Raw genomic sequence first — 26867 nt, forward strand, 5'->3', positions numbered from 1 at the left:
AGAGATGAATTTGACAATGAATTTTGAATTGCATAAATTATTTTGAACATGTATGAATACTTCGTAATCGTCAGTATGAATACTTCTTGGAAGAGGTGGGGGTGAGAGAGATGAATCTGACTTTGAATTTTGAATTGTATAAATTATTTCAAATGTGTATGAATACTTCGTAATCGTCAGTATGAATACTTCATTTGTTTAGATATGAATACTTCTTTATTTAAATATGAATAATATATATATTTGCTGTAGTGGTCCCCAATCTTGGCAAATGTCGCTTTCAGACGGTTGCAGTCCCCAATCCAGGCTGTCACAAGACGTCAGCGGTCCCCCTGGTCGTTACTGGTCCCCTCCAGCTAGTGTTTACATATGACGAATGGTTCTGATAATAAGTATGAATACTATAAATTCGTAGGTATGAATACTATACGTTTTGACTATTAATAAAATAGCATTAATCTTGCTCTTTGGTGGCAGTTAGCACGTTTTTAACTATTTTTTTTTGTCTTTTAGTGCGGGGGACAGATAGGGGACTGAAGTAGGGGGGCTGTTAGTCGAAAATTAAAGAAGTAAATAATTGATAACGCTTGATCTTGTGCTTTTCAATGCTTTATTAAAAGTGCGTGCATAATTGATCTCAAATAACTTATATAACCTAGACAATTATCATGATTATAGCCATTAATAATCAGATTCAATTTTTTTGGCTAACAGGTGTTGTAATTCATTTAAAATTCAGAACCAACACCTACGGAAATCTAATCAATATTAGAGTGAGTCTATGGTACTATGCATATTACGATTTGGAACCGTGTTACGGCTCTATATTCGAGTTTTCAAATCCTAACAGTCGATCCGAACCGTTCATCTTGTTCTCCATATTAATATGTGTTTGGAGACCAAATTTTACATTTTTTGAAATTTTTTTACTATTTTTTTAGATTTATTGAAAATCACTGTTTTTGGATGGACCAGAATTTTCAGATCAAGTGATTTTCTAAATATCTAAAAAAATAGTAAAAAAAATTTCCAAAAATGTAAAATTTGGTCTCCAAACACATATTAATATGGAGAACAAGATGAATGGTTCGGATCGACCGTTAGGATTTGAAAACTTGAATATAGAGCCGTAACACGGTAACAACACGTGATATGCATAGTACCATAGACTCACTCTCAATATTATATGCAGACATAAATATCGAAAATATGTGAAATAATAATAATATGCAGAAGTGAAATAGCTAAAAAATCCTAATCATGGTTTGGGATACATTCACAATGAAACTAATTCGAGAATATTTATAACTGAGTAATAAATTTTAAATTGAAAACTTGATGTTTGAGTAGAGGGAGATACTTAAAGTTGAAAAATGTTTGCATTTGTGTTAAAATGAGTATATACCCACAAGGCCACAACTGATCTTACAAACAATGAATTCAATTTATTTTGCAGATGACAATTGTGCTTTTTTAACAAAATACAGAGGCAATGCTTTTAAAAAAAGCATCTTATTACAAAAGTCTCTCAGGTGTACAACCTCCAAACTAAGAATAATACAGAAGCAAAACCACAATGCGCCGCAAAATTCAGTCCCCAAATACAAAAGCTTCGTACTTGCATAAATAACATCATGAATGAATAAAAATCTCAAGCCTAACTATATATAACGGAGAAACAAAAAGAGGTCGAATTTATTATATTTTATTTAAAATAGACGCTTCTCACAAAACTCTGGAATAGCAATGACACCATGATACAAATGTTCGTGGATTAATTAATGAGCAGCATCTCGGCTATAGTACAGGTCTAGGGTTTTGGCAGGGATACGATGGAGTAGCTCACGCGGGAAGATACGCAGCAGTGTCCACGCCAAATCGAGCGACTGGAAAATGTTACGGGTGTCATATGCACCTTGCGACACAAATTTCCTCTCAAACTTGTCAAGGAACTCTAGATAGAGCTGTATGTATCAAAAGTACAAGAGGTTAGTGAGGAAAGAATGTTAGAATGACAAAATGATTACTAATGCACATATTTGCCAATTCTCTGTACTCTAATGGAGAGTGGTATTGTTTGAAAAATAAAACAAGGTAAAGGTGATGGCTTTCGTGTCTTAAGATCTACGCGAGATATTATCATTTCAACTGTATACATGATATCTTTAGATTTCACAGAGGCATAAGTCGACTTCCTTGCCTTATTGGGTAACACTAATGCACATTTAATGTGTGTGTGTGTGGGTGTGTGTTAGAGAGAGAGGGAGAGACCAGATCTTCAGATGAGAGAGCCTCCTCTCCTACCACAGCTTTCATGGCCTGAACATCCTTTCCAATAGCATAATTGGCATACAGCTGTGTAGTTCAATCAGACAAATGAATAAAATCAGTTTTATAAAAGCATCATGAATTTAATAATAAAAAAAGAGTAAATAATTAATCAGTCAATTAGTAAGACCTGATTGGACACATCAGAATGGTCACGGCGAGTCATGCCCTCACCAATAGCACTCTACAAACAAGAAACAAAATGTGTTGTTCAATTAAATGCAATTCATTCTTGAGTCCATATAAAACATACAAAAAAATTGAAAATATCTATCTTTCCAAAATTAATCTCACCTTCATCAACCTGGAGAGAGATGGAAGGACATTGATAGGCGGGTAAATCTGAATTTATTACCATAATTATACATTAGTCACTACAAAGAGATATAAGAAAAAGAACCTTACAAAATTCTGATGAAAGTATGACAAATTAAGAGTACAAAACAATGAGGTGAGAACCTGTCTGTTATGAAGCTGCCTATCAATGTAAATTTGTCCTTCAGTAATGTAACCAGTCAAATCAGGAGTTGGATGTGTAATATCTGTTCAAGTAAAATTGCTGTTAGTATACACCTAGTTTTTTCGTGAGATTATAAAACAGCTCATTTGATACAAATCTAGTAATTTAAAATCAAACAGCGAAACCTCCTGTATTCTGTTTGTTTGAGGATGGGATATTTGTGTCCAATAACAATAGACATGTTTAAATTGAAGGTAAATTTCAATAATTTCCCACAATGACTAATAAATACTAATTGAGGAAGCCTTTCATGAGTAAAAAAAACTGTTTCCTGTAAATACGATGTGTTTTCCAAAAATATGGATAAACAAAAGGGTTTCCTGCAAACTTTTGTCACTTTGTCGTTCATCCTACTTTGAACTAAGGAAATCTAATATACATACGATACATAACAACTCATGCTTAATACTTCACTTGCCACTAGGCATGGCAAACTTGGTTTTCAATATATCATTAAGATAACTCATTTTTTAGGACATCTTCTATAGGAAACAAAACCGAGAAAAGATATACATCTTATCCAAGCAATGCAGCACACTGCTAATGGATAGTGTTTCTCATGATATAGAAAAACAGAGTCTAATCAAATAACACTACAGAAAATCGAGTGGCAACCAATCTGAACCTTTCTTTCCCAACTTTCATATCTAAGAAATAGGAAGGATATACTAAAATGTTTTTGTTATTAAAAAGGTTGCATCATCCTGCCTCATCAGAAGAAACAGAAAGATTTGTACCGTCATTAGGCATTGTAAGGATGGGGATCTGAGTAATGGAGCCGCTTCTTCCCTCAATACGACCAGCTCTCTCATATATGGTAGCAAGATCAGTGTACATGTACCCAGGATATCCACGTCTACCTGGCACTTCTTCTCTTGCAGCAGAGACCTATATATAAAATTTCAGATAAACATGCATCAGGTATAAAGGAAATCTGGTCTGGTTAAGCAACTAAAAGAGCGTAAATATACCAATAGGAAATCATTGTGATAACAGAAGCTTTCTTTTACTTGTGATGTTCCTTCTACTTATATTGATATTATTATCATTCTTATTAAAATTGATTTAATGCGGCACAAAGTAGTCAACAATACATATTGGCTGCCCCTTAGTTTAATAAATTGATCAGGTCTTAATTAAGGTAACAGGAGTTTAGTTAGAGACTAAGAAATGAACTCACTAAAAACAATGTTGATAGAATCAGTACCATGCTGGATACAAATAGTACAAGTTTGGTCTAGTATCAGTATCTGTAAACTGGTATAGAAATGTGGTAGTATGGATCCTTCTTTTGGAACTCAAAATATTTCTATATTTATAAGGCAAGAACTTGTGCATGTGTGCATGCAGATAATTCGCCCATGTATACATGCACATCCATGGGGGTTTGTGACAAGAATTATATGGCTAGTTGCACACAAGTAGATATACAAGGAGTAATTGAATAGATAATTAAAAGAAAAACATCTTAACAAGTATAGTACCTCACGAAGAGCATCAGCATAGGAGCTCATGTCAGTCAAGATCACAAGAACGTGCTTCCCGCATTCATATGCGAGATACTCAGCCGTAGTCAGAGCAATACGAGGTGTGATGATACGCTCAATGGTAGGATCATTAGCCTAGAAATAATGCATTAAGACTTATCTTTCAAACCTTCTGCAATTTTGATCTTCTTTTCAGGGTGATAATTAATATAAGCAGTTAACTTCAGTAGGAACATTGAGCTATAGTTAGTAACTCCATTCAGAATACTACTGGGCCCACTAACAGTCATCATACCTATTTTTGGTACATACAACATCTGACCTGACTGGTAAACATCAGTTTCATAGAGACCTAAAGCTCCAATTTTACTTCTTGAGAAAACACATGTTTCTATACTTCTTCTCGCCTCTTTTTTGCAACCTCAAAATGTAAACTCAATTTCCACCAACTTCAAAGCAAACCAACAGAAACATCTAAAAAGACTCAAAAAAGGATAACAAATGGCACCATACTGGTGTAACACCTGACTGGTACAAAGTCAGTATCAGGCATGCAAATTGTTGGTTGTTTATAAAAAATGGATTACCAGATTCAAGAATAGTGTGACTCTCTCCATGGATCCATTCTCCTCAAAGTCTCGCTTGAAGAATTGAGCAGTTTCCATGTTAACTCCCATAGCTGCAAACACGATAGCAAAGTTGTCGTCCTCTCCTGTCTGTTTATCCAAAACAAAAGCACAAAAAATTAACAAATGAAGAAGAGTGAGGCTAAGGTACTATACATAGCGCAGATTGGTCCATACTATGGACCAATATCTTTGTTTTTAAAGTCCAAACAATCAATATAAACCGTTCAACATAATCTCCACTATGAAAATGTATTTGCGGGTTAAATTTTATAGAATTTTTTTACTATTTTTTAGATAGGTAAGAAAATCAGTACTTTTGAATGATCTAGAATTTTTAGATCAAGTGATTTTCTACCTATCTTAAAGAGTAGTAAAAAAAATTGTAAAATTTGATCTACAAGTACATTTTCAAATCGAAATTATGTTGAATGTTTCAAATCGATTGTTTGAACTTTGAAAAGAGAGATATTGATCCATAGTACGGACCAATATGCGTTATGCATAGTCTCATAGCCTCACTCAAAGAAGAAAGCACAAAGAAGTTTCTTGTAAAGAGCCCTTGGGTGTTGTCTGCAAAGTGCCAAGTTCTGAAGATACCGAAATTAATTAAAATAATGAGAATTTGGGTGGTACTTAGTAATTTACCTCAGAGCTCTTGACAAGGCCAGCTTGACGGCAAATCTGAGCTGCAATATCATTGTGGGGAAGCCCGGATGCAGAGAAGAGAGGAATCTTCTGGCCTCTAGCAATGGAGTTCATCACATCTATGGTTGAAATTCCTGTCTGGATCATTTCTTCTGGGTAAGTTCTCTCACTTGGGTTGATTGAACTCCCTGTAATAAAAAATATAACTAGGTGATCAGATTGTCTCTTATACAAAAGATAAAAACAATGCTTGCAACTTGTCATAACTTCTTTTAATACAACAATTATTCAAAAGCAAAGGATTAATTGATTTGATTTCCCTTTAAACAACCAGCACATATATGTTCCATATGCAGTTTGCATATTCAGAATTTTTACAGTAAAAAGTAGAGTCTGGTCCACTTCTAATAACCGTGCTGGATCTGTAAGGATACCATTGATCTCAGCATCAGTTGCCCAAAAAAATTACCAGAAATATCCAAGTAAGCCTCGGGTAGAATTGGGGGACCGTTATCAATAGGTTTTCCAGATCCATTGAAAATGCGGCCAAGCATGTCAAGGGAGACAGGTGTTTTCAACACCTAAATGATAAAAAAGGTAAATTACAAATGTCAATTGCAAATAAAGAATAGCTTTTATAAACTAATTACTCATATTCATGACAAAAGGAAAGACAGATAACCTCGCCGGTGAATTGAACAGTAGTAAACTTGTTGTCAATTCCAGAAGTACCCTCGAACACCTGTAAGCATGACAACAGGTCAATAAGTATAATACTACATGCATATATGAAATTAAACCTCATGAAATAAACACATTTTTCTTAAATAGCAGAAAGAGAGAAACCTGAACAACTGCTTTTTCTCCATCTACTTCCAGGACTTGACCACGTCTGGTGGTGCCATCACCGAGCCTGATATTTACAATTTCCTGATATTTTGGGCCCTGAAACAAGAATTCTACGTTAAAAATATTATAAGAGAGCAGTTTATGCATTTTTTTTCTGCACTAAAGTGGTAACTATCCTGCAATCAATATATTTTCTTAAATAAGCATGGTCAGATTGTTATGTACCTTGACTTTCTCCAAAATAACTAGAGGTCCGGCAACACCAGAAACAGTCCTGTACTCTAAACCAAAAAAAGAAAAACAATAAGACAAATTTAGCATAAGGTATCTCCTAAAGCCAAAAGGGAACATTAATTACAAGATCAAAAGTAGTCAAACAAAATTCAGAACTTACCCATGCCAATTTCCAAGGTTTTTTCCTCCATGTCAACACCAGGTTTGGGCAGACCCATCTTTCAACAATAACCTAGTATATAATTTAACCACTTTGCATTATAACTTAGCTAAAAGAATATCAAATTCAGCTGATTAAACAAGTTTGTCAATAAGAATTAATTAACATAGACTTGGGAGCAACAAGTTCTCCAAACTTTATATCATTTGGGAGCAACATAGACTTAAGAACAATATTTTTTGCATAAATCAGAATGACTTCAATATTCAATTAAGCATTAATTTAAGTGAATTTTACCTTAATTTGTCTGCTATCATCCAATTATATCTCAACTAAGAGTTGGTTTAACAATCCAAACTGGTACAGCTAAAAACCAAATATATCGACAAAAAGAAATAGGGTCAAACCCATAATATTGGCAACATAACAGGAACATGACAGTACCAGATAGAATCTAAATGTGAAAATGGCTCGCCTTTTGAGTCATTGAAAGCAGGTCAAGTCACAAATATTCATGGAAGCATTGTGGCCTATCAGATTTCAAGACCCAATAAAAATACATTTTCTCAAAAGATAGTATTCCATAATTATGTCGGTCTCTCCAAATATACAACAAATTGAAAAACAGTAATTGGACCAACAAAAGACAAAAGGATTGAGTGTTACCCAAACAAAATATCGACACCTTATAAACTTTCATGCCATGATATTTTAATTAGAAAACTGAACTCATTGCATGATTAAAAGAGAGTTCAACTAGGTCCCTGCCTTGTTGGCGCAAACATTTGCAATTCAACTATGATGCTATGATACCAGCCCCCCAACCTCCAACCAAAGTCAACAGAATGGTTGCAACAAAATGGGAGGCACAGAACAACCCGAAATCACTGAGGAATTTGCTCTTGGCTCAAATCAAACAAATTTGAAAATATAACCATAAATTACTTTGAGATCAATTATTGATCTGTGATTCTTCAAAACATCTAAAACCATCCTAAAATAGCTGATACATTGGTAGATCGCCTATCCTCAGCCGGCCATTAAATCCATTTCTCACTTAAAACCATCGAAGCCTATCCCCAGATCTAGACCCAAACTTTATCTGATCCATCTATGAAAACCACAGATCCAATGTCAAACCCAACCAAGTCAAATCGAAACAAGAAATCCGCCTAAAGTTCCTAAAATCTAAAGCATTTCGAGAAATCCATGCCCGATCAAAGGTAGAGAGCTGTACCTCAGATTCAAGACTGACAGCAACCAGGAGACGCGAGCGAGGAGATCGTGGACGACGATAATTAATATTTACAATTCCAGAAATAAATGTTCAGAAAAATGAGAAATAGAAAACCGAAAAAGAATACATGCGCACGGCTCCATTTTATGCAAGTCGTACACCAATGGCACCGGGAATTCAAATCCTTAAAGTAACCCAAATTTTGAGTTTATATCTGGACCGTCCGATCTCGGTCGGATTGGTCCGGATTCTGATCGTACGATCCGAGATTAAAACTCAAGAATTGGGTTATTTTAGGGAATTCTGACCCCAGCACTGGACCGAAATTTTTATTAATAGGAAATATATTAAATAAATATCGAGATTAGAGAACGCTTTTGCGTTTTATCGAAATACAGGGAAACCGTTATGGTTTATTACGGTCTCTGGCCGTTATGGCTTATCACGGCCAGCATTAATACTTAATTAATCATTACCCATTCTAACTGAACCGCGCAAGAAAAAAACCGGAAAAAAAACCCTGGCCGTTACTATCTATCACGGCCAGAGGCAGAAAGAAAGAAAAAAAAAAAAAAAAAAAGGACTGGCCGTGATAACCCATCACGGCCATAGGTTAAACACTTTTTTTTTTTTTCGGACCTGGCCGTTACTGTTCATCACGGACAGAGATTTTTATTTTTTATTTTTTTCTCTGGCCGTTCCAATCTATCACGGACAAGTTTTTTTTTTCGTTTTTTTTATGGTTCAGTTAGAATGGTTAAGCTTGTTAATTAGGTGCTAACTCTGGCCATGATAAGCCATAACGGCCAGAGGCCGTGATAAACCATGACGGTTTTCCTATATCTAGATAAAACGCAAAAGCGTTCTCTAATCTCGATATTTATTTAATATATTTTCTATTAATAAAAATTTCGGCAGCACCGGACGAACGAGACAAAAAAAAAATAATGCCCACGTATATTACAATACGTAATTCGCTACAATAAGGGTCCACATCAACAGAAATAAATGTGATGTGACGGAGTACGAATACCACGTCTTGACAAACAGTTAGCCAATCCCTGGCTTGGAGCCGGGACCGTTGGATCTAACGAACGGTGGTGATTGCGGAGATTTCTGGACTGATATCGTGCGGCACGTGGACAGCTGTTATAGGGGACTATTATTGAAATAAATTAAATGTAAGTATGAAATTATTTTGTTAATAAGTCTTCCCATTTTTTGGAGGAGGTACCAATCCAATGCGTGATCTATCAAACAAAAGTCGTCTGGTTGAGATATTTATGAATTTAAATAGAATGGAAATTTTGATATCTTTTAGAAAGGAAATATAAATTTATAGAATGGAAATTTTGATATCTTTTAGAAAGGAAATATAAATTTATAGAATGGAAATTTTGATATCTTTAGAAATATTAATGAATATTTTCTAATTATAAAACAAAAGAGATATTTGTTAACAGCCACATTAAATATGTTAAAAGAAATTATAAATTTAGAAATGTTATTGTACTTGTTAGATTGAAATGGAATAATATTTACAAAAATCAAAGACTATAATTGAAAATAGAGAGTAGAACTAGGGTGTTCTTAAGTTCATCAAGTTCTTTAGTGAACTCAAGTCTAAAACTTATCGAATCGGCTTTAAACGACGAATCTGAACCATTGAAATCTGTCTATTTTACGAGTGATACATCTGCATTAAAAAAAAAATTGAAATTAAGTTTGCATAGTCAAGTGGTCAAAATACATTCAATTTCAAAAAAATTAATTTATTAACCTTCTAATTTTAACCGCTTGAATTTAAACTAAATTAATTCAAATGTTTAAAATTTTCACATGTAGACTCATCACTCGTAAAATGAATGGATTTTAACGGTTCGAAATCATCACTTGAAACTAATTTGATAGATTTTAGACTTGAGTTCACTAAGAGGCTTGATAAACTTAAGAACACCCTAGTTCTACTCTGAAAATAGATGCCTAATTATGATAAAAGTAGATAATTGTAACGAGTACAAGAAATTTCTTATAAGAAATTGTACATCTATAAAATGTTATATCAAAGTTTGTCTTGTACAATCCAACTATATATTATGTACAAAACTAGTGACGGTAAATTGAAAATTGATATCTTATTAAAAAAAATAGATAAATTAGAATAATTTTGACACAACCAAGAAGCTGCGCAACATAAAAATATAAATAATTATTGACACGTAAAATATACGATTTAAAGAGAAAATACAATTATTATAAGTTATAACGATATTTTACTATTAAATTGAACTCGAAAAATATTTACAAAACAAACAAATATTACAGATTAAAAGAGGTGTCTAACTATTTAAAAAAAAAAAAGATAATTGTTGACAAACCTAATATTTGCAGTACAGAACTAAAATATTGTCGGAAAAATCAAACACTTCAAACTGAGATTATGTGCGTCATTATAAAAATAAATATCTGTGTTGACATGTGAAAGAAATTCTTTAAAGGGAATTGTACATCTATAAATGAAATAAGTGTTTAATTATAAAAAAAGAATAGATTATTGTTGACATATACAAGTTACTTTTTAAAAGAATTGTACAATTAGGGTCCGTTCGGAAAAAAGTGGGGAATAGAAATGGGTGTGGGAATCAAAATTTTTGAACTGAATTTTACTGTTCACCGAACGGGCTCTATTCACCGAACGGGCCCTTAGAAAGAGATAGAAAAGAGGGAGAGAGGGTTAGAGACCGAGCTAGAGAGAAGAAAGAAAGAGGCGAAAGGGAAGGGACCCATCTGCAGGGTTAGTGGATATTATGCTTCATAACGTTTCTTTTTTTTTTTTCCACTGCTGCTTCATGGACATTATGTAGCATAACATTCCGTTATTTTTTTGGTGTTTTTTTAATTAAGACATTATTTGCAAGGGCGGATTCAGGATTTTCATCGAGGTAAAAAAATATCGAATCAGATTTAAACCAATGATTTAAACCTATTAATTAATTGGATAATCTATATAAAAAAAAAACAATATTTTGACTTATATTTTTTCAAGATAAAAGGTAATGTCCCCCAGACTACCGTCTCCCAAAAATCTCCGTGTATAAAAGTCTTCCCTTTTTAGCCCGATTAGATCACCACAACCGCCCCCCTCCTGCTACATGTTAGGTCCGCCCCTGATTATCAGATTATTATGATTAATAATGTCTAATGGATGTTATGAATCACAATATTCTTCTTAGATTCAATTTTTCACAGAAACAATTTTTATTGTCGATATTTATTTTATCTTCCTAATGAAAATTTCCGGTTCTAGAGACCATCTAAATCTTGTAATAGCACATAAGCTAGTTAAGCATGGAAGATTGTTTGGGTGGAACAATTAGGATAGCAAAGAATTAGAATTCTTTTTTAGCTGACAGCCATGTAAAAGAAATGTGAGGCCCAATTTTACTTTCAGTTGAATTAAATTCAATCTGATGTTTATTTAGATTGTAAGAATTTTCTTTAAAATTCGTGTCAACTTAAAAGAATAGTACGGATTCACTGATTCTAATAAACAGTGATTTTTTTTTTTGAGGAAAATAAACAGTGAATTTACGCTACTGAAGGTGACCCAAATCTGCACCTATGACATGCAAACACCTTACGAACTAATTTTTTCCATTTGGTCTAAAATCCCATCAGTCCCGCGGCAAAAAATAAATAATATCCGAACACTTCCGTATGGGGCTTCCAAGTGAAGCTTTAAATATCCAATAAAGAAAACATGTTAACCGCAGTATTGTTAATAACATCCTTACACTGATTAATTGGCCAATTAATTATTGGTGGTAATCAAATCGTTATGAATTTTTTTGATTGTTAATTAACAGATAGAACTTAAAAATTACTCTGTTAATCTTTGTGCGGAAGCGGATCTTGCGGGCGTAGCAGTATTACTGGTTCTGCAAGGAATTACAAGCCGAAGCCGGAAGCCCTGCGGATCTCTCTCTCTCTCTCTCTCTCTCTTTATATATATATATATATATATATATATATATATATATATATAGAGGTGGGCTACGGTGAGTTGCGAAGTAAAAGGCGTTTCTACTTCACGCTGTATTTTTATTTTGAAAGTCCAAACGGCCGATCCGAACCATTAGATGTTTAATCCATATTGAAATGTGCTTGGAGACCAAATTTTACATTTTTTGGAATATTTTTACTATTTATTAAGCATTTTTGAAAATTGCTGTTTTGCTGTGAACAGTAAAAAACAGTAAAATTTTCTGGACCATCAGATCAGCGACTTTCAAAATTGCTTAATAAATAGTAAAAAAATTCCAAAAAATGTAAAATTTGGTCTCCAAGCACATTTCAATATGGAGAACAAGATGAACGGTTCGGATCGATGTTTTGAACTTAAAAATCACAAAATATGAGCGTGAAGTAAAATAGTCGCTTTACTTCGCAACTCACCGTAGCCCATCTCATATATATATATATATATATGAGGAGGGATCCAATTACACTATTTTATGGTGACACATCTTGACACCATATTTTTATAAGTCATTTTTGCAATTTTAAAATTCAAATAGACGATTCGAACCATTCAACATGATCTCCATATTAAAATGTGTTTGGAGACCAAAATTTTACATTTTTTAGAATTTTTTTAGCATTTATTAAGATGTGTACAAAATTATTGTTTTAAAGCAATTTTGGACCACTGAAAAACAACAATTTTAAAAAATTCTAAATAAATAGTAATAAATTTCCGAAAAGTATAAAATTTGGTCTCCAAGTACATTTTAATATATATGGACATTACATTGAACGGTACGGATAGACTATTTGAATTTTAAAATTGTAAAAATGACTTATAAAAATATGGTGTCAAGATGTGTCACTATAAAATAGTGTAATTGGATTCCTCTCTCTCTATATAGATAGATAGACAGAGAGAGAGACAGATATATATATTTTTTGAGGAGAAATAGCCAGCATATATAAAGTAACCAAATTAAGTTGCATCCTATCCTGAGATTTTGATCCTTGGTTATGGCAAGGAGATGCAGAATTAAAAAGTACAAGGATAGTTGCCTATGCAAAAGTGCCCTACAAAATGAGGATTTTGGTATTTTTTTTTTCTAGAAAGTAAGTCGCAAAAAAAAAGTTACAGAAGAAATGAACCTATAAACACCAAATTAATCTCATAAAAAACAAAATAGTTAAGAACCAAATATGCATGGAGGAAAATTATGTGATTCTGTGTCAATATTGAAATGGTACAAAAACGCAAGATATATAGTATCTCGTAGGAAAGCTCTTGGGGACACAATAAGAGCATATCCACTGTATTTTCTTTCTTTTTTCCAAATAGTGAGCACATAATAATTGATGACTCTGCTCAATTTATTCCAATCCATGTAATTCAAATTGTAGTACTGAATACTGACTACTAAATAGTTTCCTAAAATTATTTATTGTGTGTATGTATAAATTATAGAAAACATATAAGATTTATATAAATATAAACTAAGAAAAAAAACTAGTACAATAACGATAGTCCCATAATCATGTACATACTCATTTCTAATTATAGTAAACTTATACGGTTGGAGTTTAGTTGAGCAATTACTTGTATTGAATAACAAAAGCAATTGTATAATAATAAGTCAATAACAGAAATAACAATAACATCAATGAAAACACTAGCAACTATGTCAACAAAACAACAATGAAATCAACTTCTTTGAACAACAACAATAAGTTAATGGCAATTGCAAGCATCCATAATTAGTAACTTTAAATAACAGAAGTATGAGTTTGAACATATCTTTTTTGAAGGGCAGCTGGCCAGTAGCCGGCTAACAATAAAAAAGAATATCACCAATTACAACAACCTATTACCAATTATTTACACAAAATATGGTTTTTTTTGCCTTACAACAACCTTTTCAAATGTAATTCCTAACACCTAAAATTGTTTTTTCTTCCCTACAAATAGGGAACTTCTCAAACGAACACTGTCATATATAAATATCCATACAACATTTAATTACTGCAGCAATTGATTGTACAAACACAGAACCAACTCATTACAAGAGAGATATGTCTCCTTCCTATACAGTTTTTCTATTGGCTTTCTTTGTCTATCTCTCTTGCCATGCAATCGCATTCGACCCAAGTCCGCTGCAAGACTTTTGTGTTGCTGACAAGCGCTCTCAAGGTACACATTTTTACCACACATTCTTCTTTATAATATACATTTAGACCAAATAATTTTCTCCATTGATTGTTTCAACTTTTAAACCACCATGTTGGTGTTTCAATAAAATAGAGCTTTGATAAATAATATGACATCTATCTAAATAACATTTTACCATTGAAACACCAATTAGATTATTTATTCAATAATATTTCTTTGTGAGCATGCAGTGCTTGTGAATGGTTTTGCCTGCAAAAATCCAGATGATGTGAATCCAGAAGACTTTCTATTCTCTGGTCTTGACAAACCTGGCTACATTAGTCCGGATCTCGGGTCAAATGTGACTCTAGTTGATGTTCATAAGCTTGTTGGTCTTAACACACTTGGCATCTCAGTTGCTCGTCTTGACCTAGCACCCAACAGTGGCCTTGTGCCACCGCACATTCACCCTAGAGCAACCGAAGTGCTTACTGTTTTGCAGGGTACCCTCTATGTTGGATTTGTAACGTCGGCCCCTAATTTCAAGCTCATTGCTAAGGTGCTGAATAAGGGTGATGTGTTTGTTTTTCCTATTGGACTCGTGCACTTCCAATATAACATTGGTCGAGTCCCAGTTGTTGCGTTTGCGGGACTGAGCAGCCAAAATCCTGGTGTAATTCCTGTGGCGAAGGCTATTTTTGGTTCAAACCCTCCTATTTCAGATGATGCTCTAGCTAAGACATTTAAGCTCGATAAAGACACTGTTGACAGGCTTCAGTCTGAATTTTGGACAGCAACTAATTGATAATTTAGTTTTGCTATATATGCACAGACATCTATTCCAAACAATGTATTTGTTATCAGATGATTAATTGTTGTCAACAAGCAAGTAAATATTTCTGTGTTGATACAACTAAATTGGGCCCTTAGGATTCAAAGTACTGACTTATATCCTGCGTTTATGATCAGGTTGAAAGGAGCAAAATAAAAGATCCAATAAATTTTAATGAAAAAATGTGATATATATGCTCAAATTTTCTTAGTTTGAGATAATTTTAACGTAGATTCATTTTTTATGATACACACTGAACATACCATGCACCATGATACAGCACGTGACTTAATATCAAAGGTTAAATCCAAAAGTTAACCTCATTAAATATGCTAAATTATTTGTAAATGAGAATCCATATTTTACCAAGTAAAATTCTCAGTACCATCCTTTTCCATTTTGATAAAAAGATAAAAACTATGAAAATTTTGATAATATCGTTGATTTTATTTTATTTTTTCTATTAATTTCAAAAGTTATACAGTTAAACACTTAAAAAAGTCATAAATAACTAAAATAGAGACGATCATGACAAGTAGGTAAAAATTGGGACAGTGAATGCAAAGGCAATTGCAAAAAGTCTTCAAGTTTAAAAAATATAAAAAATGACATGTGCGAAAATTGATTTGCATCGTCTAGTTTTAATTGAGTCCATCGACGGATTCAAAAGTAGCTCGAGAATTCTGCATGAATGACCTAACTTATGGCGCCAAAATCTAATCATCAGTGTTATATTTTTATTCAAATATTATGGCTTAAAATTTTTTGCACTGTTCATTTTTTCATAAATGGGAAGCATGACATGTCGTTCATCTCCCAGTGCTGTTGTGCAAGAGAAGTGTGGGACCATGTTTCATGTGCTACCGGATGCCGTCTCATGGTACAGGGAGAAGATGTGACCACCATGTGGCAAACCTCGGCGGATCAAGCAAAATTGCTAGGTGGTTGGAAAAAGCAGCAATGCGCGGTCAAATTCATATGCTCCTGTTGGCATATTTGGAAGCACCGGAATAATATATATTCTTCAGAGATGAGCATATACCACCCCATGTGCTTGCTGGAAGAATAATAGAAGACAGTAACTGGTGGTTAAAATTCTGTTAACAGGCACGATCCAATATATTAAAGATCCAAATCATTAATGTCAGTGTGCCAGTAGATGAAGGGATCACTACAGCAGAATAATTTTTTAGCGACCGGTATCAGCGACCGGTGCTAACGCCGGTCTCTGATAGTCATTTTTCCCCAAAAAAAAAGAAAAAAGAAAAATCAACGGCGACCAACACTTTTCAGCGACCGGTATCAGCGATCGGCGCCATCGCCGGTCGCTGAAAGTTTTTTTTTTTTAAATCCCTGAAATTTTTCGCTGAAAAAAAAGGCGCCAGAACCCTTCTTCTTCTCCGCCAAAACCCTAGCCTCCCCAAAAATTTTCTCCTCCGCGCCGTCTCCTCCTCCTCGCCGTCTTCTGGACTCACGACCAGCACCGGCCAGCACCAGCCTTCTTCTCCGTGCCGTCTTCTGGACTCACGACCAGCACCACCAACGACTCGCCCAGACCGCACGTCGTGAACCGACGACACTGGTATCTTCTCTCTCTTTTCCTTGCTGATTTCTTTGTTTGTCGTGATGATTTGTAGAATTGGATTTGATAAATCGAGTGCGGATTGTTGATTTTTCCGACACGATTGAATTACTTGATTTTGGGTGTTACGCGGCTTTGATTCTTGTAACTCCGTCTCTAATTTTTGTTGCTGCCGTGTTGCTTGTGTGGTGGCAGTGTTGGTACCAATGGTACCTGTCCAGTATTGTAGATTGTATAAAGAGTGGGTTTTGGTAGTAGGATTTTGTGTCAAATAAATAGCTTTAATGCATGTAAGTAGGATTTTGTGTCAGTTCAATTGGATTTAAAATGAAGAATCGATGGTTAAAATACATAAAAAAAAAACATAAATGATCCTAAAAACTCTAAAATTATAAAGAAATGTCCAAAAGTCCATGAAGGAAGACTCGGATCGCGAATCTGAACCCACTATGGGCAAAACGAATCTATAGATTCGTTTTCTTTCGGCCTTTGGGCTGTGGAGTTTCTGTCAAAATTTCAGCCCGATCCGACGGACGGATCAAAAGTTACGCCCCTTTTTGTGAAGCATGCGCATGACCATATTGCATCAATCGGCTTATCGTTTGAAGCTGAAATTTCTCGAAATAAGTCCTCCTTGATTGGTACCCTTTATTAATTGATGTTACTATCATTTGCATTTGTTAGATTCATGGCCGATCATCATGCTCGGAGAGAACTCAATGTGTGTATATGTATGTCATGATTTTTTATTTATGTTATATGATATCATGTTGTATGTCAATATTGAATTGTTGTACGATATTTGATATTAAATTCAAATCAAGCTATTATGTATGTTATGATTATTTGATATTATATTCGAATTGAGCTATTATTTGATATTATTGTTTGATCGATGTGAATGTGGAATTATATGTCATTTGTTGTCTTATTTATGTTATTTGATGTAATGTTGTATGTTGAAATGTCATGGAGAAATGTAAATAACAAAATATACAAAAAAAAATGTTGATATAAGTATCAGCGACCGGTATTTAGGTATCAGAGACCGGTTTCATCGGTCTCAGATACCTTTTCCTGACGTCAGTAAAAAACAACTGCGACCAAAACATCTTGGTCGCAGAAAAATTATCAGCGACCGGATGACGTCATTCAGCGACCGGTGACGTCATCAGGAGGGTATTTGCGACAATGCTTTCAGCGACCGGGGTATTAGCGACCGTTTTTCACTTTCTGCGACCGTTTTGATTTTCTGCGACCGGCGCCTATACTTTTTGCGACCGTTTTTCCGGTCGCAGAAAGTGGGATTTGCTGTAGTGGATATAGGTACTGGAAGTGGTACCAACGGGCAAAATTATAATCTAGAGCTTATATGATGTAGCTTTTTTTCTTGTTTTTTCTTGTTTGTTTGATGTGCACAATACTTTGGACTAGCTGGATGAGGTTTTTGCGTGTTTCTGTATTACTGCAGTACGCACCATCTTCTGGGACGTACCAGTATTTCATGTACCGGTTTCCATTTTAGTGCTAATAAAATCCTTGACTGCATCAATCAAGTTATTGAAAAAAAAGACTTGTCGTTCACCTCCGTTTATTTTTTATTTTTTGAAAGAAAGATGGAGTTCACGTCTCCAAATTCATTAATTAATAGAGATATCATAAGTGTCAATTTTACAAAAGAAAAAAGTTTTAACAGAATAAATAGCTGCAATTGGAACTTTTAACGATTTGTCTAGTAAGTTACTAGCGGCAAGTCTTGCGTTGCTTCGGCAATGATTGTCAAGACAGGTAGAAAAGTATATAGAGAATTTAAGAAAGAAAGTATATAATTAAAATGAGTAATATAATGTAGAAAGCATGTAGGAAAAAGGTATAACATAAGTCGTACATGAAATTATACAAAAGTTACAATTTAGAAAGAATTTAATCTCGCATTGGCTAATTTTAGTGCTTGGTTCATTTATTGGGTTTAAAAGAGGGGTGACAGCCGCCGAGTAGCTCGTTATCTCTTTGTAGTACTTGAAAACAGAGTCTTTTAAACATAAAAGATGTTAGTGTATGTTTCCGTGAAATAGTAAGCAAAATAATATTTACAATATACAAAAGATGTGACTGTTTTTGTAGAGCTAGTGTAGTTAATTGTTTTTCCTTTTTCCTTTGCTTTTACTATTGTCGATGCTGCAGAAAGTAAAAAAAAAAAATGTGTTAGTGTTGAGTATAATTGTGGTTGCTATGCTTAATTATTTACAGTATCTATTTTGCAAACATCTTTGCTATTATTTTCTTATTATTCCTTTAACTTGTTATATTCTACAACCTGAAAAATAATAAAAAATGAAAGGAATTGGTACCTTAGAGGCATCAATGGAAAGGCGTTTCATCAGTGGTGTGTTGCTGTGCAATTCCTGAGCATTGTGGGTGTTGTGCCACTGCCAATACAACTTGTAGACTTAGTGCTTCTTGTATTTGTTTTATGCATGCAACATAATGTAATTAATTAATCATATGTAATAGCAGATAAATAGTTAGGTTCTCTTTTTAAGTTTAAGAAAAAAAAAATGTAATTTACAATCCGAACCCCTTCTGTGGTCTGTGGAGTCATGTTGGTTAAGGATAACAATATATCATTTTACTATGTGCTATTAGATTTGCTAATTAAGAATAGCAATATAAGATCATAGGACAAAATTACTAGTAATTTACAAACTAAACCAACATTTTTGCCCGAATAGCAATATATTATTTTATTATGTGCTGTTAAATTTTCTTCATAATGTAACACTAAACTCTTACCTAAAGGGGAAAAAAATCAAACAAATGAGTAGTTCAATGTCAATGGGATTGCCAACTAATAACAGTTAAATTAGGGTTCTGAATTCCGATTTTAGATTTGCAAAATGGGGTTCATAATCTTACATCAGCATCATATCTCTGTTCAATAAGTGCAGAGAGTTTTGCAATGCCCTGAAAATAATTTCTTACTAATTACTGATGAAAACAACTAACATTCTGAAGCTGAATGGTACAGTGCTGAACTTATATAAGAGGGGGGATTTCAGCGTGGTCAGATGTCACGTTAGAAACTCTTGCTAGAAGAATTGTCGCAGTTGGTATCAGTTCTAAGCTGCTTTTGGATAAACAATCAGGCGACCCTTACACTAAGGTATCATATTCTAAAATTGGTAATTTATGGTTACAGCAATATCTTTAAGTGTTAATGTAAAAACATCTTCATGACCCTTTTTAGCTGCTATCTTTGCAATTATTGATTAACTCATATTATTCACAAATAAAATAGACATCTTCAAAGAGAGAAAAAAGATTATCCAAGGTTAATACAGAAATCCTCGGTGAGAAGAAAAACCATCAAATTTTAGAAAGAAAACGTAAATCGAGCCTTTTCTTCAATCTCTGACACAATGAGAAGAGAATTTTCAAATTGATCTTCCTTTTTCTGAGAACTGGGAATTGGTTTGAGAAGTGAAGCTGGGTGGGGAGTACAGGAAAAAAAGGTGAAGATGGGGTGCGAGGGAGGTGAGGGGAGGGTTTCGGGTTTAGGGGAGGAGAGGGTGCACACGGATGGAAAGAGGCCAGCGGAGGAGGAGAAGGTCAGTGAAGTGAGGCGAAGGAGATAACGGCGGAGCAAAGAAAAGAGAGAAGGTGGCAGAGAGAACAGCTGTACCAAAACAGAACTCTGATTGAAACGACACGTAACGAAGAAAAGTGAGGTGTCAACGTGACAACGAAATATATCTTCAACCATAAGATACAGATCCGACGGTCCAAAATGGTTGTGTTACTGTTGATTATACTGTTCATCTACAGTACCGATCCATCCCAGATTATATATCTATAGATGCACATGATTAATTCATCAATTAAACTTTCAATGCACTCAGATTAACTCAAACCAGATACACTGGTTAACTCTTTTGGTACATAAAAGAATCTATTGTACAGAAAAGAACCTCGAACACTATCGATCCCTTGGTACAAATCAAAATTCCTTTGGCACATAAAAGAATTTGGTATCTAACTTGCTCCATTGTCGATCCTTGTACAGATAATAACTCTTTTTTGTTTTACTCAATATTTTTTGCATTGTTTCCTGCTTTGCTCTAGTACTGTAATGACTGGCACCATTATAGAAAAACAAGACAAATACACAGCATTGTTGGTACCAACAGACCAATAATCAACAAAAGATGCAACAAACAATTGAAAAGTAAATAAAATCATCCCTTACTTTCTTTGCACTAACTCTCATTTTCACAATCATATCACAAGTAGAGTTTAAATACTATAATTTTCACAAAATAATCAAACATAAATACCAATATTTCCAAAATATAACACCAATTCCCGTACCACTACACTATTATTTTTCACAAATAAAGATCAAACCTAACCACCAATATTTCCAAAATAACACACTACTAACCTTACTGTTTGGACTTGTACAAGTCAACCATCATCTTGATCCAATCCGACCAACGTTGTGATCGTATGGCCTCACATCTGCCCCCTTTCCAGCACAGAATATTGCATATGCATCAGCAGAAAAACCAGTAAAAAAACCAGTAATAGTAGAAATAAATGGTTCAACTAAATTCATGCCACTTTTCCAATTTTAACCCCAACTCCTTTACAAGTTCCACTAATGATCGAATTTTCTCATTATTATCTCCCCCGCATACCAGAATATTCCATGAAAGCCTTAGAATAAATACTGTGTAGTCTCTGACGAGTAGCTTGCTAGTGCCAATCTTCTTTTCTAAAAAGAAATTAAAAGCTAGATACATGATTTTAAATATTTATATATCCCTTGTATTATACAATTTGTTACTATGCATCTTTTTACATAGAATTTCAGTGTGTTTATATTACAATGAACGAATCTGTCAAAACAATCTCCGCAATGCTTCCCCTAATTCAATCCATGCTGATTCACTGACAAATAGCTGAACAAAGAATTAAATACATGTAATCGAAATGAGACACGTAATAGCTTTGTCTAATCCTTCCCAGATCCAGCCCCGTGTGAACGTTTTGTATTGCTAACCAAACACCCCAATAACTAGAAAAATAACTAGTGCAAAACAAGTAAAAACAAAATCAGCGCGCTAAACAAAGAACTTAGCATGCTAGAATGGCCCCATCAAAATTAACAATGAAACAAGGAATAAAGGCCTCCTCAGTTACTACAAATGAGTAATAGAGGCACAAACGGAGCCAATTAATCCAATGGGGGGCATAGTCCTCAGTCAATTTAAAAGAAATAGTAAGATCAATTTGTTGTGATTACCTTCTTCAATCATGGTTTTTGGTCTTTTTAGCACAGCTACCTCCTTCCAGTTTCCTGTGCACGAAGCTAGTTGTTTTCCACCAAAATCAAGATTGAGAAATAGAGATATAGAAGAGAGACGACGCGACCCCTTCCTGGGAAGAAATTTATTCACTCTGAGCTCGCGATTTTTTTCCTAACTTTTTACACAGCACAGTGATTCTTTTGGGGAGAAAACGTGGGGAAGAAGGGAAAGAAAAAAAACCTGCCGAACGGGTCCTCGGGATAAATTGATGGGTTCTCCCCAAAACTTATCAATTCCCACCAAATTAAAAGCATCTGAACAGGCCCTTATTACTGAAAATCCTAAAATAAACATACAATCAATTAAGTTTCTGAATCAATTACTACATACGCAGGGAGTACCAGTTACACATCCACAATATTTCAGAAACAGGAAAGGCTAAAGACCATGTATAGTACAACTAAGTACCTGAAGTTTTAATTTAATCGATCCTTGATGTCAAATAGGTTTTGAATTATATAAAATTTGATTGTTCGACTATTTATATGTCCAATTACATACAAATTTATTAACATTTTCTGGTTCAGAACAGTACTGGAATATAGAACACCCATTGTTTAGAGGAAGCATTACTTAATCTCTGGCATCAATAAAAAAAAAACTGAATGAACCCTAACCAACTCTCCAGCCAGTCATATTGTCTTAATTAGTTTATTGATTGATCATATAAAAAACACAAAATAGAAGAAAACCATGCTAGCCAAGAAGAACAACACACACCTGTCCTGATACAGTCATACAACTACCAGATTTTGCATACCAACACAAGAGTTGGTCGGTTGCTTAGCTAAGTTGGAAATAGAAGACAAATTATAGAGCAGCATAAAATGACAATTTATAAGGAAGACAGGTTAATTTTGCTAAGTAGAGAAGAAGTAAACATGTAGTCAGGTAAGTTTGTATTATCTTAACACTGGTGATGAAGAACAGGATAGTCGTTTTAAGAATAAAATTCCATTCAATTTATTACAGATAACTCAACTCACTGCTCATATTAAGAGAAGAGGTGAGAGAAACTGTAAGAAAAGAACAGAAGAGAAGATAAGAACTACTTTTGAACAATGGCCTTGAGGTTGCGTAGCCAGGGCAGGTACTCGCGCCTGTCTTTGTTGATCATGTACTTATGAATGAAGTTGGTGTTGAGCGGCATGATCCCTCTCAGCTCCAGGTACTTGTAGAAAGCCTTCTTCAGTCTCTCATCCAGGTAGCTACATTACATTACATTGACATCAATTCAATTCACCCATCACTTCAAATGGAACAAAATACAAAGAAAATAAAAAGAATGGGGCATTTGTTCTTACTTGAAATCAGGCCCTTTGTAGTTAAGTAGGTCCTCTTCTTCTTCTTCCCCTCCTTGGGTCTCTATCAGAGACATGCTGTTGATAATGACCTCATCCGGATATGCCACGCACCCAAAGTTCAAGGCGGGCACCCGCTCGTCCTTAGACACCCTGACTATGAAGGGGATGCGCCACGAAGCCTGCGAGCAGATCCGCAACCCCTTCTCATCCTTGTCCTCCTCTACCTTTGGTACCTTGACAAGGCTGGGCATGCCGACCACCACCTCGATCTTCTCCTTGCCCTGGTAGATCCGCTTGAGGCGTATGAATTTCATTCCCTTGTCCTCGATTTCGAAGGGGAACCCCTCAGGCACCTCATCCACGTGTTTGTGGTCATCGCCCTCCTCCGCGCACTTGATCTCTGACTCTAGTACGCGCAAGAGGGAGGCATCTGCATTCATCGGGGCCTTCGCCATAGCGAAGGAAGAAGAGGAGGAAAAGGAGGAGGAGAAGGCCCACCTATGGCGGAGGATCATGGACTGGGCAGAGACGAGGGAGAGCGAGCGCTGGCGCAAGGCGCATGCGGAGGCGGAGAAGGATCGTAGGAGGAGAGGGGCGGTGGAGGAGGCGACGCGGCGAAGGAATGTGGAGAAGGCCATGCTCGGGGCCTGAGGAGACGTAAGGTTTTAGTGTGGACGAGGGTTTAACGAGAGAATGGGAAGGTTGGGGACTTGGGGGCTGAGCATTTGGATCCACAAGGAAATAAGCAGCGCCTCTGATCATTTTTGAAAATATGCGAAATATGTCAAGAAAGTTCAAGTCTTTGGGAATTCAGATCCTCCCTGGTACAGTAAAAGGAATCTTTTAGAATTAGCGGATCCAGACCGTTCTATTTAATTTTGCACGAATCTCAAAGACAATGGAGAGGATACTTGTTCAGTGTTTGGGCCGTCGACTAGGAATTATGTTGGGCCAGCCAGTTTAGTGTTACTATTGGGCTGAATTCCATGATTTAACTAACTGGGCCATTACATGACTCCTAGAATTATAATTTATCATTTGCGGTTGGTTTAGTTTTAGTAGCTGCACAAGGAACCTACTTGATAAATGGCCTTTTAATTCGTATCATTTGAGCATCAGACAGAATAATGAGTGCATCGTCTATCTATTTTTGTCTATCACAGTTTTAATACAGTAGTTTATTTGTTACCTTTTGTTTATCTATTTTTGTCTATCACAGTTTTAATCGTCTATCGATTCAGGTGAAGCCATTAATCGGCGACATTAATTGAGAAGTAGGGGCTGTTTATTCATTATTCCCCGGTGATCCATCCATCTGATGCAATCCAATCACTGAAATCATAGAGTTTTTTTTTATCCGTTGAAATTATTAAATTCAAACGTACGAAAATAAAAAGAGTATCTCGTTTTAGACAATATAGAAAGATTCGATTCATTGAGTCCGATCAAAAAATATAGATTGAACTCAATGATTCCAATCCATTGAAAAATGAGAAATATCAATGGATTGGACCCAATGAGACCGATTCAAACTCAATAAGTCAACTATTTCTATATTTGTTGAAAACGAAACAATCTATCTATTTCTGTACGTTTCAATTAATAATTTCTATAAACAATTTTCGAAAATATACATATATTATACATACATAAATAACACAACTAAATTCTATCTACAAATTAAAGCTCCACACTACAAACAACGTTGTGTTGATCACACAAGGCAAAACAAAAATAAAAAAATAAAAAAACACGAAAAACCCCTAAACTTAATTCACAAGAGAGTACCGTCATCATTACGCTTTTTCTTTCGCAAAATGTACCTACTTTGTTGTTGTCTAGCACACACATGCTCACTCACTCCCACATGACATACTAACAAAACCAAAGAACCAAACGAACATGATTACACTTGCTAAGAGAAATACAATAAAAAAGGAAATGTCTGAAAGGATCCAGCATCACACCACATCACATGCCTATTTTGGATTGAGAATGCTGAACTTGATCTTCTTGTGTGGCAGCACCACCCTGCCACAATGAATCTATTTTTTCTAGATGGAATATCTTAGAATTGAATGTAATAGAAGGATCACGATAATTTTTTTTAATTTATTCAGAAATAACTTTTGAACTGGGATTAATAACTTAGATTCGAAAGTCTTATTTTTATTCAGTAACACAGTCAAAAATAATTTATTTATTTTTACATATGGAAAAAATTCTACCTGAAATATGTTTCGTAGTGCTTCTAGTATATCTAAATTATAAGATACTTTATCTATTTTGTTTGATGTTCCTTCTAACATATTCAAATTATAAATTGTTCTTTCTATTTTTAAAAATTATTAAACAAACAATTAAAATTCAATGTTGAATCTCGAACTTCTAAGGTTTTTGGATGTCCGTCATTTGAAATGACGGACTTCAAAAACATGTCTTCCATTTGATATTACGGACGTGCTAAATTTTGAATTTTCAGGATTTAGTGGTTTTTCGTTTATTTTTAATTTTTGGACAAAAGTTTATTTAAAATTTTTGAGAGTGTCTCATGACAGTAACAACAATATTTAAATAAATAAATAAATAGGCTTTAATTAATTAGAAAAAAAATCCGCAAGACTGGGATCTTGCCGATTTTTTTATTTATATCCAAAAATTAAATTAAATTTCAAAAAATAACCGAACCGGATGTCAAATTTGAAATCTACCCAAACCGGTTAACCGTTAACCGGACCAAATTTCCGGTTAACGGTTAACCGGACCTTTTCAAAATGGTTCGGTTAACCATTAACCGGACCCAAACCATGGGTCCGGTTAACGGTTAACCGGATTCGTTGGTTCGCTGAACCGTTAACCGAACCCTTTTTTTTTTTTTTTTTTTTTTTTTTTTAAACAGAAAATTTTAAATGCATATGTATATGTATTTTTTTTTTTATATGTATATGTATATGTGTATGTATATTTTTCTATAATTTTAAATTTCAGATTTGATTTACAAATTTTTTTTTTGTGTAAATTTGATAAATCTAAATACGAATTTTATTTTATATGTATATGTAGATTATATAGAATATATAGTGTTTAGGGTTTAGGGTTAGTGTATATAGATTATATAGAATATTAATAAAATAAATATTCCGACAGAATATATATAGTTTCTGCAACATCCAATTATTAAGGTCTAAAATAATAATAATAATAATAATAATAATAATAAGGTCTAAAATTATTTATATGAAAATTTATACAATAAATTTCTGCAACAGAAAATTAATTAGGCCGAAAATTATATATGAATTCATATAAAATCATAGAAAATACCAACATAATACAATTTGTGCAACATATACACACATATAGCTTTTTGTACATGCAATCCCATCTTATCCTATCATATAACATATAGTCAAGATCCAATACAACACATATAACACATAGTTCGGTCCTTCCCCTTTATTAGCCATGCAATCAACTTTTGGCCAAAATTCAGCAAGTTCGGCCCATTTTGCCAAAACGCAT

At 34.4% G+C, this 26867-nt stretch overlaps 4 protein-coding genes across 5 annotated transcripts in view; 2 read left to right on the forward strand and 2 right to left on the reverse strand.

The window, feature by feature from the left end:
* Positions 1 to 26867, forward strand: part of LOC144554178 (vesicle-associated protein 1-1-like) — a 76371-nt gene that overhangs the window by 40353 nt on the left and 9151 nt on the right. The window lies entirely within an intron of this gene.
* On the reverse strand, positions 1421 to 8238 carry LOC144554176 (V-type proton ATPase subunit B 1-like). Its single transcript, XM_078302461.1, has 15 exons — positions 8090 to 8238; positions 6853 to 6924; positions 6684 to 6739; positions 6456 to 6554; positions 6292 to 6351; positions 6079 to 6190; positions 5610 to 5797; positions 4923 to 5051; positions 4333 to 4470; positions 3586 to 3736; positions 2788 to 2870; positions 2623 to 2670; positions 2459 to 2512; positions 2272 to 2355; positions 1421 to 1964 (listed from the first exon to the last, which is right to left on the reverse strand). Exons 2-15 carry the CDS (start codon positions 6908 to 6910, stop codon positions 1779 to 1781), a joined length of 1446 nt encoding a protein of 481 aa, XP_078158587.1. The 5' UTR covers positions 6911 to 6924; positions 8090 to 8238; the 3' UTR covers positions 1421 to 1778.
* LOC144553951 (putative germin-like protein 2-1) lies at positions 14183 to 15063 on the forward strand. Its single transcript, XM_078302124.1, has 2 exons — positions 14183 to 14300; positions 14510 to 15063. The coding sequence occupies exons 1-2, from the start codon at positions 14183 to 14185 to the stop codon at positions 15061 to 15063; spliced, it is 672 nt and encodes a 223-aa protein (XP_078158250.1).
* Positions 18706 to 24055, reverse strand: LOC144553704 (uncharacterized protein At2g39795, mitochondrial-like). 2 transcript variants are annotated; one of them, XM_078301912.1, is made up of 7 exons: positions 23346 to 24055; positions 23094 to 23249; positions 22222 to 22322; positions 21978 to 22111; positions 21114 to 21197; positions 19024 to 19101; positions 18706 to 18850 (listed from the first exon to the last, which is right to left on the reverse strand). In XM_078301912.1, exons 1-3 carry the CDS (start codon positions 23981 to 23983, stop codon positions 22286 to 22288), a joined length of 831 nt encoding a protein of 276 aa, XP_078158038.1. In that variant the 5' UTR covers positions 23984 to 24055; the 3' UTR covers positions 18706 to 18850; positions 19024 to 19101; positions 21114 to 21197; positions 21978 to 22111; positions 22222 to 22285. The 2 variants fall into 2 exon arrangements, with proteins under 2 accessions (XP_078158038.1, XP_078158039.1); XM_078301913.1 differs by lacking the exons at positions 18706 to 18850; positions 19024 to 19101 and having other exon boundaries at positions 20676 to 22107.

Source organism: Carex rostrata, chromosome 5 (genome assembly GCF_964058835.1).
Source record: "Carex rostrata chromosome 5, lpCarRost1.2, whole genome shotgun sequence".
NCBI lineage: Eukaryota > Viridiplantae > Streptophyta > Magnoliopsida > Poales > Cyperaceae > Carex > Carex rostrata.